Source organism: Hyaena hyaena, unplaced genomic scaffold (genome assembly GCF_003009895.1).
Source record: "Hyaena hyaena isolate Hyena2069 unplaced genomic scaffold, ASM300989v1 scaffold_10, whole genome shotgun sequence".
NCBI lineage: Eukaryota > Metazoa > Chordata > Mammalia > Carnivora > Hyaenidae > Hyaena > Hyaena hyaena.
In genome coordinates this window covers 6274932-6286639 of record NW_024080642.1, presented here as the reverse complement: position 1 = coordinate 6286639, position 11708 = coordinate 6274932, and the positions used below count along the sequence as shown (strand labels likewise).

The following is an 11708-nucleotide window of genomic DNA, read 5'->3' as shown; positions in this document are numbered from 1 at the left end:
GGTGTGTGTGGGGGGAGGTGTGTGTGGGGGGAGGTGTGGGGGGTAGGGAGGTGTGCGGTGGGGGAGGTATGTGGGGAGGTGTGTGAGGGGAGGTGGGGGGAGGGGTGTGTGGGGGCAGGCCTGTGGGGGATGGGAAAGGAAGGGTGGGGGTGGGGAGGGGCGGAGGAGGGCAAGGAGAGGTGCTGAGCTGGGCCTGGGGCTGGGGCCTTAGAGCAGAGGTTTTCAAACTGCAAGAGAATCAGCATTCCGGGAGAGCTTGTTAAACAGGGATCAGCAGCCCCACCCCAAGGGTTTCAGTTCAGTAGGTTCTAGGGGCTGAATGCGTCCCCTCAAAATTCATGTGTACTGTCCTAACCCCCACGGTGATGGTGTCTGGAGGGGGGTTCTTTGGGAGGTGATTAGGGTTAGATGAGGTCATGGGGATTAGTGGGGGGGTCACTGCCTCAGAGCCCTGAGCAGGGGTGTGGCCCCTTCCTGCCGGGCTTCCCTAGCCTGGGCAGGACGCCTGACCCCACAAGGAGCTGGACTTTCCCTACGGGCTTTAAGCAGAGCAGAAAGAGTCCCTCTTGGGGCGCCTGGGTGGCTTAGTTGGTTAGGCGTCCGACTTTTGCTTGGGTCATGATCTCACGGTTCGTGGGTTCGAGCCCCGCATCGGGCTCTGTGCTGACTGCCAGCTCGGAGCCTGGAGCCTGTTTCGGAGTCTGTGTCTCCCTCTCTCTCTGACCCTCCCCTGTTCACGCTGTCTCTCTCTATCCTAGAAATAAAAAAAAAAAAAAAAATAGAAAGAGTCCCTCTTTCACAGGGACTCAGCACACATTACGGAGACCTCTGTTTCACCCACATTTTGGCTGAGACCAGAAAAATCGACTGCTCCCCTGCATGGTGACAACGCCATCCTGGGCTCACGTGGGTTTTCCCGCAGCCCGGTTCCCCCCCTCCCCCCTTGGGTGAAGACTCTCAATCGAACCGAAAGCCGGCTGACTCAGCGCCTGAGCAATCAGAAGCGCCAGGCCTCTCTAATTAAGCAGCCAGTCCCTCTCCCTTCCCGCCACAGCCCTCGGGTAATGAGGGCTGGCAGCCTGGGCGTGCAGACCCAATTACGGAGGGGACGCTGCACCAAGGACCGCCATGGGCTCTACCAGCACACTCATTAGCTTGTGACTGCTGAATGCACCAGGGCTCTTGCTGGCGACAGCTCCCTGCGGCCGGGAGCGCCTGGGCATCTGGCCCCCAGGCTCGGATCAGAACAATCAGAACACCCCGAGTCAGAGGTCTCCCCGCCCAGCAGCCTACTCATGCCCGCACACCTCCCAGCACCCAGGGCCGCAGGCAAAATGTGAGGAGGCGGCCAGTGGACATGCAGATAAACAGGGGACGCTCCCTAGAAGTTGGTGAGCCCAGAGTGGAGGGCTCCTGAGGCCCCTCATAGGTCCAGTGCCCTGTGAGAGCTCTCTCGGCCCCCAGGGCTGCCTCAGTAATCCCAACCCCCCATAATCATTTAACACCCCCTCCAAGAGGGCAGGATCTGTGTGTCTCTACACTGTATCCCCAGTGCCTGCACGCACAGACCTACAATAAATACTTGATGGATAAGTGCATGGAGGACACTGTCCCTCTCCTCCCAGACACTGTGGAGCCCCTGCAAAGCTTCAACTAGAGCAGGGGCTCTAAGGTTAAGTCTGAACCCCACTCCTGATTCTCCTGGGACTCGGCTCCTAAGTGACCACCACCTGGCATGATGGCCCCATCCTGGCAGGGCGTCTGCACCTCTGCGACCATTTCCCGGGGACCCAGGGCCGTATAGACCAGCCCACTCTGCTCAAATGCAGCTTGGTCCTTAACACAGCTCTTCCTTCTAAGGAGCCCCATCTCCTTCCCAAAGATCTCAGCCCTGCCCCATGTCTTCCAGTCCCCACGACCTTGTGCTGTCCCTCCCCCAAGGCTCCCGTTCCCCAGTCTTCTGTGGATGCCTTCTGTGTCCTTCATTCTTTCAGCCCACTTCTCCTTGTCCTCGGGGCCTGCATCCTTATCAAGTCCTTGCACTGCCTGTTTCCAGCTATGTGCCTCCACTGTGCTGTTCTCCCCTCCTCAGATTGCCCTTCGCTCTGCTCTCAGCCTTCAGGAGCCAGCTCCTACAGGCAGACCTCCTGACTGCTCATCCTGGAACTCCGGTCCAGCCGTGCTGAGCATCACTCTAGATGATACAGTCTGCCCACCTTGACTGTCAGGACCTGAGGGAAGTGACTCTTCTAGACACCTCTCCTTTTGGGACCCCCAACCCAGAATTTGCCCACAACAGTTGCGTTAAGTGGTTGAGTGTTAACGTTCACATGAGGTACGGGACAGAAACCCGGGAATCTCCCTGCCGCACGGGACATCCGATGCTGAAGAGCTACAGAGACATCTGGAAACTTTTATGTCAATGATCAAAACTATATGAGTAATTGTGTGAACTACAATTTTAAGTTCAAGAAAACATGAGTATCTAATAAGGAAAATGTGGGGTACTATGAACTGGATTGTATCCCCTCATAATTCGAATATTGAAGCCCTAACCCCCAACATGACTGTCCTGGAGACAAGGGGTCTTTAGGAGGCAGTTAAAGTTATAAGAGGTCATAACAGTGGAGCCCCGATCCAGTAGGATTGGTGTCCTTATCAGAAGAGAGTGGCCAGAGCTCGCTCTCTGCCAAATGAGGACCCAGTGAGAAGCCGGGAGTGTTCGAGTCAGGAAGAGAGTTTGTATTAGAAAGTGAATCAGCCGGCACCTTGATCTTGGACTTCCAGCCCCCAGAGCTGTGAGAAGCAAACTTCTGCTACTGCAGCTGCCCAGTCTGGGGCATCTGGTTATGGCAGCCTGAGCTAAGACATGGCGTGTCACTAAATCTATCTGACATACACGGAAGGTCAGCTCCATCCTGGGTCTGAACAGCTAGGACCTCGAAGTGGATTAATAATAACAGCAACAGGTATCCTTTACTGGGTCTTTGAAATGGGCCCTGCACTCTGCTAAAGGGCTTCCCCTGCCTTAGCTCACCTCCTCCTCACCCCTACCCGATGATGACGTAAGAAGCTTTGTTACCCCGTTTACAGATGAAGAAACAGAAGCCCAGAAGTTAAGCGCTAGACACCTTGTACGAGGTCCCGGTGCTGTGGCCGAGTGGAGATGACAACCCACGCCTGTGTGCATGGGAACGGCACTCACTGGCAAGCCCCAAAGGACCGCCACCCCCTTATCACACAGGGCACCCTGCTCCGGTCCATCTGCAGCCTAGGACCCACTTTCCCTCCTGGGATCCTCGAGCACCCCCTGTAATGGTGCCCACCTGCTTCGATACAGTGAAAAGATGTGGCCCCCAGGCTGTGCTGCCTGTCTCCAACCCCACTGTCTCATCCCTAATGACAGGCAGTGCCTAACCGACCTCCCACTGTCACTTTATGTCCCCTTGCAATCCACTCACCAGACAGCAGCTAGGCTTATCATGTACGAAGACAAATCTGATCACATCACACCCTTGCTTCAAACACTCCACTGGTATCCTATTAAACTTACAATCAAATCTCAACTCCTGACCTTGACTTTCGAAGCTCCTGCACAATCGGCACGCCCATCTCTGAGTCTCTGACCCAGATGCCTTTGTGGGTTCCCCGAACATGCCCCAGTTGGTTTCTGCCTCAGGAACTTCATGCTTGCTGCTCCCTCTGCCTGGAACACTTTCCCACCAGGTCTCCCCAGGGCTGGCTCCTTCAGCTCTGAGCTCAGAGAGGCCCTCATGGTCACACTCTCCCACAAGACCCTGCTCCAAATCATGGCATGTTTGTTTGTTGTCTCTCTTCTCCCACCCCTGGAAAAAAGTCACCACGAGAGGAAGGGTTTTGTCTTTCTCGTTCATGGTACTGCCAGCACCTAGAATACGGCCTGCACTAGCAGATGCACTACTATTTGCAGAATGAATGAATCAAAGAATGAATGAGTGACACAGTCTTCTCAAGGATGGATGAAGAAAACCTCCAAATGCCCATCATTCGTCTGTGGTCCCAGCTAGCACCCTCTCCTCCACTTCTACCCAGGAACAACTTCCCTCAGAAACTCAAAGGCCTCCCTGCCTCACCATCCAAGCCAAAACCAGGTCCTCAGCCTGCTGCCAAGTAACAATTTCAAATGGAAATGTCCTCTGGAATGGCCCAGTGCTCCAGGATACCACGGGGCAGGGAGGTGTCAAGAGCATCTGGAAGAACGGTTTTTATCCTGTCCGCCCCCACACAGCTGAGATCATTCCCTGGGGCTGCCACCGATGCCCAGAAAATGGCTCTCCGAGGACTCTTCAGTGGTCAGGGCAGCAGCCTGCCTCTAGAACAAAGGTTCTGGACCTTTCCAGGGGAAGAGACAAGGCTCTGTCCCCTCATCATGGTCCTGCAAACCTGAACATTTGTAGCGTTGATAGGCAGAAAGAGGAAATAGGCTGCTGGGCCCTGTTGTCCCAGGCAGAAGTCACAAAACAGAACCGAACCTGCCCAAGGGCTGGGAACAAGACATTCTGAGTCCCGCTTCCTACTATCTGTTTGGTATCTGGTCCAGGGCCATGGAGGACTTAAGGGGGAGCTGACACACAAGTCCCCACCCCTGCCCTGCCACATCTCCACTGCTGTTGGGACCCTTCACCAGTGACTTCACACTCCTTAGCCCAGTTCACCACATGTCACAGACAGGGGAAAAAAGGACTTTAACTGAAATCCTGGGCTTTTCCACTTATTAGTTTGGTATACTGACCTTTTTGCATCTTGGTTCTCTCATACAGCTTTTGAATGCCAACTCAAAATGATCACAAGGCTACCAATGGCCTCCATGTGGCCAAGTCCATGTTTACTTCTTTGACTTCTCTATACTCTACAGTCCTCTCAGCTCTAACCACCCCACCCTACCCCATCCCCAATCTTCTATCCGCTGTTATTACTTCCAAGAATATATTACGTCCTGAAATATTCCTATTTATTGGATCATTATTTGCTTTTGGTTCCCTTACCCAATGTAATCTCAAGAGAAGTTTCTATCTCTGTCTTGTTGACCAAGATAACTCTAGGCTTAAAACACATGGAAGGTGAGAACCAGTGAAACTAGGGTGAAGAACAAAAGAAAGAGGGAGATATGGTAAATTGGGAACAGTGACTCTAACCTAGGAGGACAGTCAAGGGAAGTTCCATGATGACGGCTATGCAGCAACTAGTCTAGGCTGGGGTAAAGCTAAGTGTCTAGAAGGAAAAAGAATGTAGACTCCATGCCGTAGAGAGTGAAACTGAAATGCTAAATAATCCTGAGGACTGGAAGGCACATTATTCTTGGGTCCATAAGAAAATAAAGGCAATTAGAAACTCCAGGAAAAACAAACAGTTACTTTAAGAAGTCCTGGACTCGAAGCGCCTGGGTGGCTCAGTTGGTTAAACATCCGACTTCAGCTCAGGTCATGACCTCACAGTTCATTAGTTCAAGACCCCCATCGGGCTCTGTGCTCATAGCTCAGAGACTAGAGCCTGCTTCAGATTCTGTGTCTCCCTCTCTTTGCCCCTCCCCTATTCACACTCTGTATGTGTGTGTATCTCTCTCAAAAATAAACATTAAGCAAATTAAAAAAATAAAAGAAATAAGTCCTGGACTCAGTATGAAACAATTTAATACGTGGCACAATTTAGAATAATCTGTGGAGTATAAGATAAGGGAAAAAGCCATTTGACTTTGCAGCAAAAATCATTCTCATTTAAGGGGCCAGGGATTGAGAGTAGGTCAACAGAATAAGTATAATCCAGCATATTTTTCGCCCTGAGGAGAATTTTATTTATTTAATGATAATTAAATAAATAAATAATAAAATTTACTGAATACTTACTTATGTGCCAAATAAGGTTTTTAAGAACTTTGCATGTAATAATTAATCCTCACAACTTTCTAGGGTACATATTATCATTATCCCTATTTTACAGATGAGGAAGATGAGACTCAACACATCAAACAAGTTTTCTGGAGTCATCCAGTTAGTGGAAGAACTGAATTCATACTTGGGCCTATGAAACCCAGGGGTCCGCTCCCCAGAGTTGACCCTAGAAGCCACACCATTCAACTTAAGGCATCAGTTCTTCTTGCCAAGAAGCACAGAATATCACGTGCGCACACATGCATGCGCGGACCCACACAGACACGTACAGTACACACTCCTGGGATCCAGGGCGCAGAGCCGCAGAGCGGGCCTTACCTTCCTGCAGTCTTTGCAGAACACCGAGGAGCTGCCCAGGAAGCCCAGCACCTCCCCACAGAGCAGACACTGGGAGAGGCCGTTCCCCATCACGTTCCGCCTCATGGTCTCCAGCCGCTCCACCAGCCGCCTGCAGCACAGGACACTGAGTCAGAGGGAATGTGCTTCCTGTCTCCAACCTGCCCACTGCCCACGTATGGCTGCCATGGGGCCCCAGCACTGTGCCCTGCCCCTGTGCTGGTCCCTCAGCTGGGGTACTATTCCCTACCCTGGCCCTTTCCCAGGCTACTTTCTAATCATCCATTTGCTCCCCAGCCTTGAGGACCTGTGACGTGCCAGGCACTGGGGTGCTGGAGCAAACAAGCCAGAGACAGACACGGTCCTGCTCTCACAGAACTTATGTTCGACAAAGGGAGAGAGTCCATAAACGACTCAACATGCAAACTGACTTCAGACAGAGGGAGTGCGATGAAATCAGGTAAGTGTGTGGGGAGAAGACTGAGGGGGGACTGCGTGCCCAGCCACGCCTGATGGTGATCAGTGGAGGCCTCTGGGAGAAGGAAGGGAGAACGCATGAACTGACAAGGCCAAACCGGTATGGAGCTGGGGAGGGGCACTCTAGGAGGAGGGACCAGGGAGGGCAGAGACAAAGGCCTTGGCACTTTAGAGCAGCAGGGTGGCCGTGGGACCCCTCCCTGTGAGCCAGCAGGAGGCTGGGATAAAGGGAGCTGGAGGGGGGAGAGGGGACAGGTTACGACGGTTTTGTAAGGTCACAAAATGGAGTTTGGGTTCTATTCTAAGATCAACATGAAGCCACGGAAGAGTTTTAAGGAGATGGGTGATTTGATCCAAGTGACATTTTTAAAAGCTCACTCCAGCTGCGGGTGGAGAGTCAGGACTATGAGGGGCTGGCGGGGGGGAGTGCAGGTGAGGAAGCCAGCAGGAGGCGGTGGGAGGTCCCGTGAAGGGGGTCCAAGCCGGGGAGACTGGGGTGGCATCGCCAGAAAGGGGGCTCGAGGAGGTAAGAGGGAGACCCGGGACGATGTGGAGGATCTAGTTGGAGCAAGCGTGTGCGTGGAGAAGCTGGAGGAAGAAAGAGAAAGTGCTTCTCCCTGAACCTCTGATGCTGAGTGTGCCTGCCCTGAGCCCTGCTAAGCCTGGGATAGGTGACCACTCTCTTCGGGGTACCAGGCCCCCCAGCCCACTGGGACTCCCCCCTTTCATGGAGACACTACAACCCTCGTGAAGCTGGGGGCCACTTCTGTCTTGTTGGCCACAGTACCTCCAGTACCCAGGGGACACTCTGTGTCTCTCTCTCTCTCTGCCCCTCCCCTGCTCACGCTCTGTCTTTCTCTCTCTCTCTCTCTCTCTCTCTCTCAAAAATAAACATGAAAAGAAAATTTTTTTTAACTGTTTTATTTATTTCTAGGAGAGAGAGAGAGAGAGAGAGAGACAGCGTGAGCAGGGGAGGGTCAGAGAGAGAGGGAGATACAGACTCTGAAACAGGCTCCAGGCTCTGAGCTGGCAGTCAGCACAGAGCCCGACGCGGGGCTCGAACCCACGAACCGCGAGATCAAGACCTAAGCAAAAGTCGGACGCTTAACCGACTAAGCCACCCAGGCGCCCCAAAAAAAGAAAATTTTTTTTAATAAACTTAAAAAAATAATCATATATTTAATAGAAAAAAATAAATGGAAAAAGAACAAGGAGATCAGAATCAAATTACTTCCTGCCCCGGTGCAATGCACTGCATTTGTGTTTTCCTACTTGTGCTTTTCTGCGTTTTTCCAGTTTTCTAGGAAATAGGAATTGCTTTCGTAATTAAAACAAACAAAAACAGACATAACAAAGTGGTTTGAGGGCCGCACGGAAGTCAGCTCTGGATGCTGGAGGCCAGAAGGAGAGCTCAGAACAAGCCGGAGAGCGTCTCCTCCTGGAGTCCCGGTTGGGACAGGACGCTCCAGGCTCGGCCTCAACTTAAACCCCGCTCCTGGCGGAACCGCAGCGGACCGTCCCGTGTGCCGAGCTGAGCGGCCCCCAGTGCATTTCACCACCCTCACTCCAGCCCCGCCAGCCTAGGGCCCACACAGGAGCCCCTCTCCACTTCCTACAGAGGGGTGCTCTGAGGCTGTGCTGGGCTCTGCATCTGCACCCTGTGGTGAAAGCCAGCACGGGGCCCCAGGGTGCTGATCTGACGCTACATGCCCGCTTCCCTCTCCCGGACCCTGCTCCCGCCCCAGCTCAGAAGCAGCCTTACCCAATTCTCTGCTGCTCCAGGATGTCCAGCCGCTCTGCTCGCTGGATCACCTGCAGGATGGCCTCCACCTCAGCGGGGCTGAGGCACTGGCTCTTCCTCTGCTTCTCTGTCTGATAGGTGTGCACAGACCAGCCCGTCTGCAGCCTGCAGAGAGAACACGGCCCGCCTTGAGGCCACCACGGTGCAAACTCAGGCCGCCCTGCCAGATCACGAAGCTCCCCTGGGAACAGTCTGGGGACAGCCCGGGAGCTGTGGGTCAGGAGGAGGGGTTCAGGGAACAGGGCAGACGCTGCCAAAGCTGGCTCTGACACCCGCCAGCCACTGGGTCCCGCAGACAGCAGTGCTGCCTCAGCACCGCAGGAGGCAGGAGCATGGAGTGAGGCCTCCACACGTGGAGAAGGCCACGGCCACAGCACATGAGGGAGGAGCACGGAAGATCACCAAGACTGAGATCTGAGGCGCATAAGTGAAATGGAACTTGACCACGGGGTAGGAGAGAATGGCAATCAGGTTAAAAACAAACCCTGAAGATAAAAGGAGATGCGCACAGCAGTTTGAGAACTAGAGGGTTCGAGGGTAGGAGGGCAACACAGCCGTGCACGAGGAGAGGTGGTGAGGGCAGGCCGGGTGGTGGGCAGGGCTGCGGCACGGCTGGGCCCTCCTCCCCATCCTCCCTGCAGTCTCCACGGCCCTGGGCTGCAAGAGTGCCTCCTCCTGAGCTGCGACTAGGGGCCGATGGCAAGAACTCACCCACTTCCCATTTTCCTAGATGGCAAGGGAGAGGCAGCAGCAGACCAAGCCCCAGGTCTCCGCCCAGGCTCCCAGCTTCTCGGAGACATTCTGAGCCAAGTGCTGGCAACACACAGAGATGGCCGAGATGGCAAAGTCACCACCTCGAAGACTGTGATACGCTGGGGGACACAGATGCCCAATCAATTACACCAGCAGTTTCTTAATGAAAAATGAGAAGAGCTATTCATTCAACACATACTTATTGGGTGTCCACTGAGGCCACGCTCGTCAGGTGATGGGGAAGTGCCGCTGGCTGGGACATGTAGGCAGGCATTAGGAGGATGTATAAATAAGAGAACTAACCTAGTGGGGGGTATGTTCTGGAAGGGCTTCCCTAAAGAAGTGGCAGCAGGGGCACCTGGATGGCTCAGTCGGTTAAGCGTCTGACTCTTGGTTTCAGCTCAGGTCATGATCTTATAATTCATGGGTTCGCGTCCCGCATAGGGCTCTGCACTGGCGATGCGGAGCCTGCTAGGGATTCTCCTTCTGCCTCTTCTCTCTGCCCTTCCCCAACTCTGCTTCTCTCTCTCCCTCTCTCTCTCCCTCTCTCTCTGTCCCTCCTCTATACTCTCTCTCAAAACAAACTAACTTAAAAAAAGAAGTGACCGTAGGCAAGAGTCTTTGATTCAGGACCCAGAGCAGGGGGGCGAGGACGTAGACACCTGCCTGTGGCCCCCTGACACAAGGTGGTCCCCGGTGCTCTCGTACCACCGCCCTGCCCAGGCTGCTACAACAAACAGTTCCTGTACGGTCGACACTGTGAATGTCAGGAGAGCGAAAGAGCACGTCCTTTCTCTGTAAGTGGAGCACTTACAGAGAAGTTAAGGTGAAGGACTCGGGCTGGTGTCTGCCGGTCTTACCTGATGGCTCCCTCCCTTCCCAGCTGTGAGAATGCGGGCAGCCATTTATCCCGGATCTCCCGATCTGCCTCTTGAAGGGGTGCCATGCGGATTAAGTGAGGCAGGGTAGACAGGGCGCTCTGCATACGGCAGATGCCCAATTGCTTAATCAGTGGTGGTTAACGATGATTACCGTAATTACCACGGGTGGGACCATCAGGAATGGCGTGACCAGAGGCTGTGCTTGTGGGGGGTTTTGCAGGATGAACGGGCGCTTCCCCAAACGGAAGGAGGGGGATGGCATTCAGGCAGAGGAAACTGTGCATGCAAAGGCACGAAGACGTGAAATAACGTGCTGCACGGAGGGGCTCCAGACTTCTAGACAGCTTATGTCTCCGATTCAAGAAGCACTACCCTCGGGGTGCCTGGGTGGCGCAGTCGACTTCGGCTCAGATCATGATCTCACAGTTCGTGGGTTTGAGCCCCATGTCGGGCTCTGTGCTGACAGGCAGCTCAGAGCCTGGAGCCTGCTTCAGATTCTGTGTCTCCCTCTCTCTCTTACCTTCCCCTGCTCACGCTGTCTCTCTCTCTCTCTCTCTCTCTCTCTCAGAAATAAATAAAACATTAAAAACAAAACAAAACAAAACAAATAGCACTGCCCTAGACTGACACTTTCTCAAGCCGTACTCGCAGGGCTGGGGGAAGCAAACAGCGGGAAAGGGGCAGGACTGGGGGACAGAGGAAGGGAGACCAGTCCTTGGAGCGGGGAGGGGCACGCGCCCACCCCTCCTCTGTCCACCGGGCAGACTCAGGCCCTGAAAAGCAACACTCTCATCCCAACGTGCAGGTTTTCCTCACCTGAGCATTTCAAGGACTCAGTCAGTGACTGGCCAGGACACCCTCTGTGTGTGACCCCCTGGGCCCTGGGAGGAGACCTGAAAAACAGGGTCCCCAAGCTGGGGCCTCCCCCTGCATGGGAAAAAGAAAGGCCAGGGAACACAGAAACGGGAGGGCACAGCACCAGCACCCCCATCCATCCTGGAGGGTGTCACTCCTACCCAGCAGCCCCGGGCTGTAAGCAGGTCATGCTGTAAGCAGGCCTCCCCATTTCTCAGTGCAGTAAAGAGACCGAGTGCAGTTACATGGCTTTCTGAAGGCAAGTCAGGGCTCGGTCGTTTAAGCCTCCAACTCTTGATTTCGGCTCAGGTCACGATTTCACGGTTTGTGAGTTCAGGCCCCATGTCAGGCTCCGGACCGGCAGCATGGAGCCTGCTTGGGATTCTCTCTCTCTTCCTCTCTCTCTGCCCCTCCCCCACTTGTACACACACTCTCTCTTACAATAAATACATAAACATTAAAATCATAATCATAATCAAATAAACAATAAAGGCAATCAGAGGTTGGCCAGCCTCCAGGTCCGAGGAGCCTGCAGACAGCCGCAGCTGACAGCCCCTGCCAGGCTTCCCTGGGGCATCCTCCAAGCCTCTGTTTCTGCCTCCATCTGGTCACCTACCAAGCCCTGACGCGCTGTCCTCTCCTTCAACCTCCTCCCCGGGCCCACTGCTCCGTCCAGAT

General features: G+C 53.9%; 1 protein-coding gene across 2 annotated transcripts in view; it reads right to left on the bottom strand.

Annotated features, from left to right (window-relative positions):
• The window catches only part of RPH3AL (rabphilin 3A like (without C2 domains)), a 118160-nt gene that overhangs the window by 75360 nt on the left and 31092 nt on the right, over nt 1-11708 (bottom strand). For both annotated transcript variants that reach the window (XM_039254092.1, XM_039254102.1), the window contains exons 3-4: nt 8503-8646; nt 6246-6375 (exon numbers count right to left, since the gene is read on the bottom strand). In XM_039254092.1, the coding sequence (XP_039110023.1) occupies nt 6246-6375; nt 8503-8646 (274 nt within the window). The remainder of the gene's footprint in view (nt 1-6245; nt 6376-8502; nt 8647-11708) is intronic.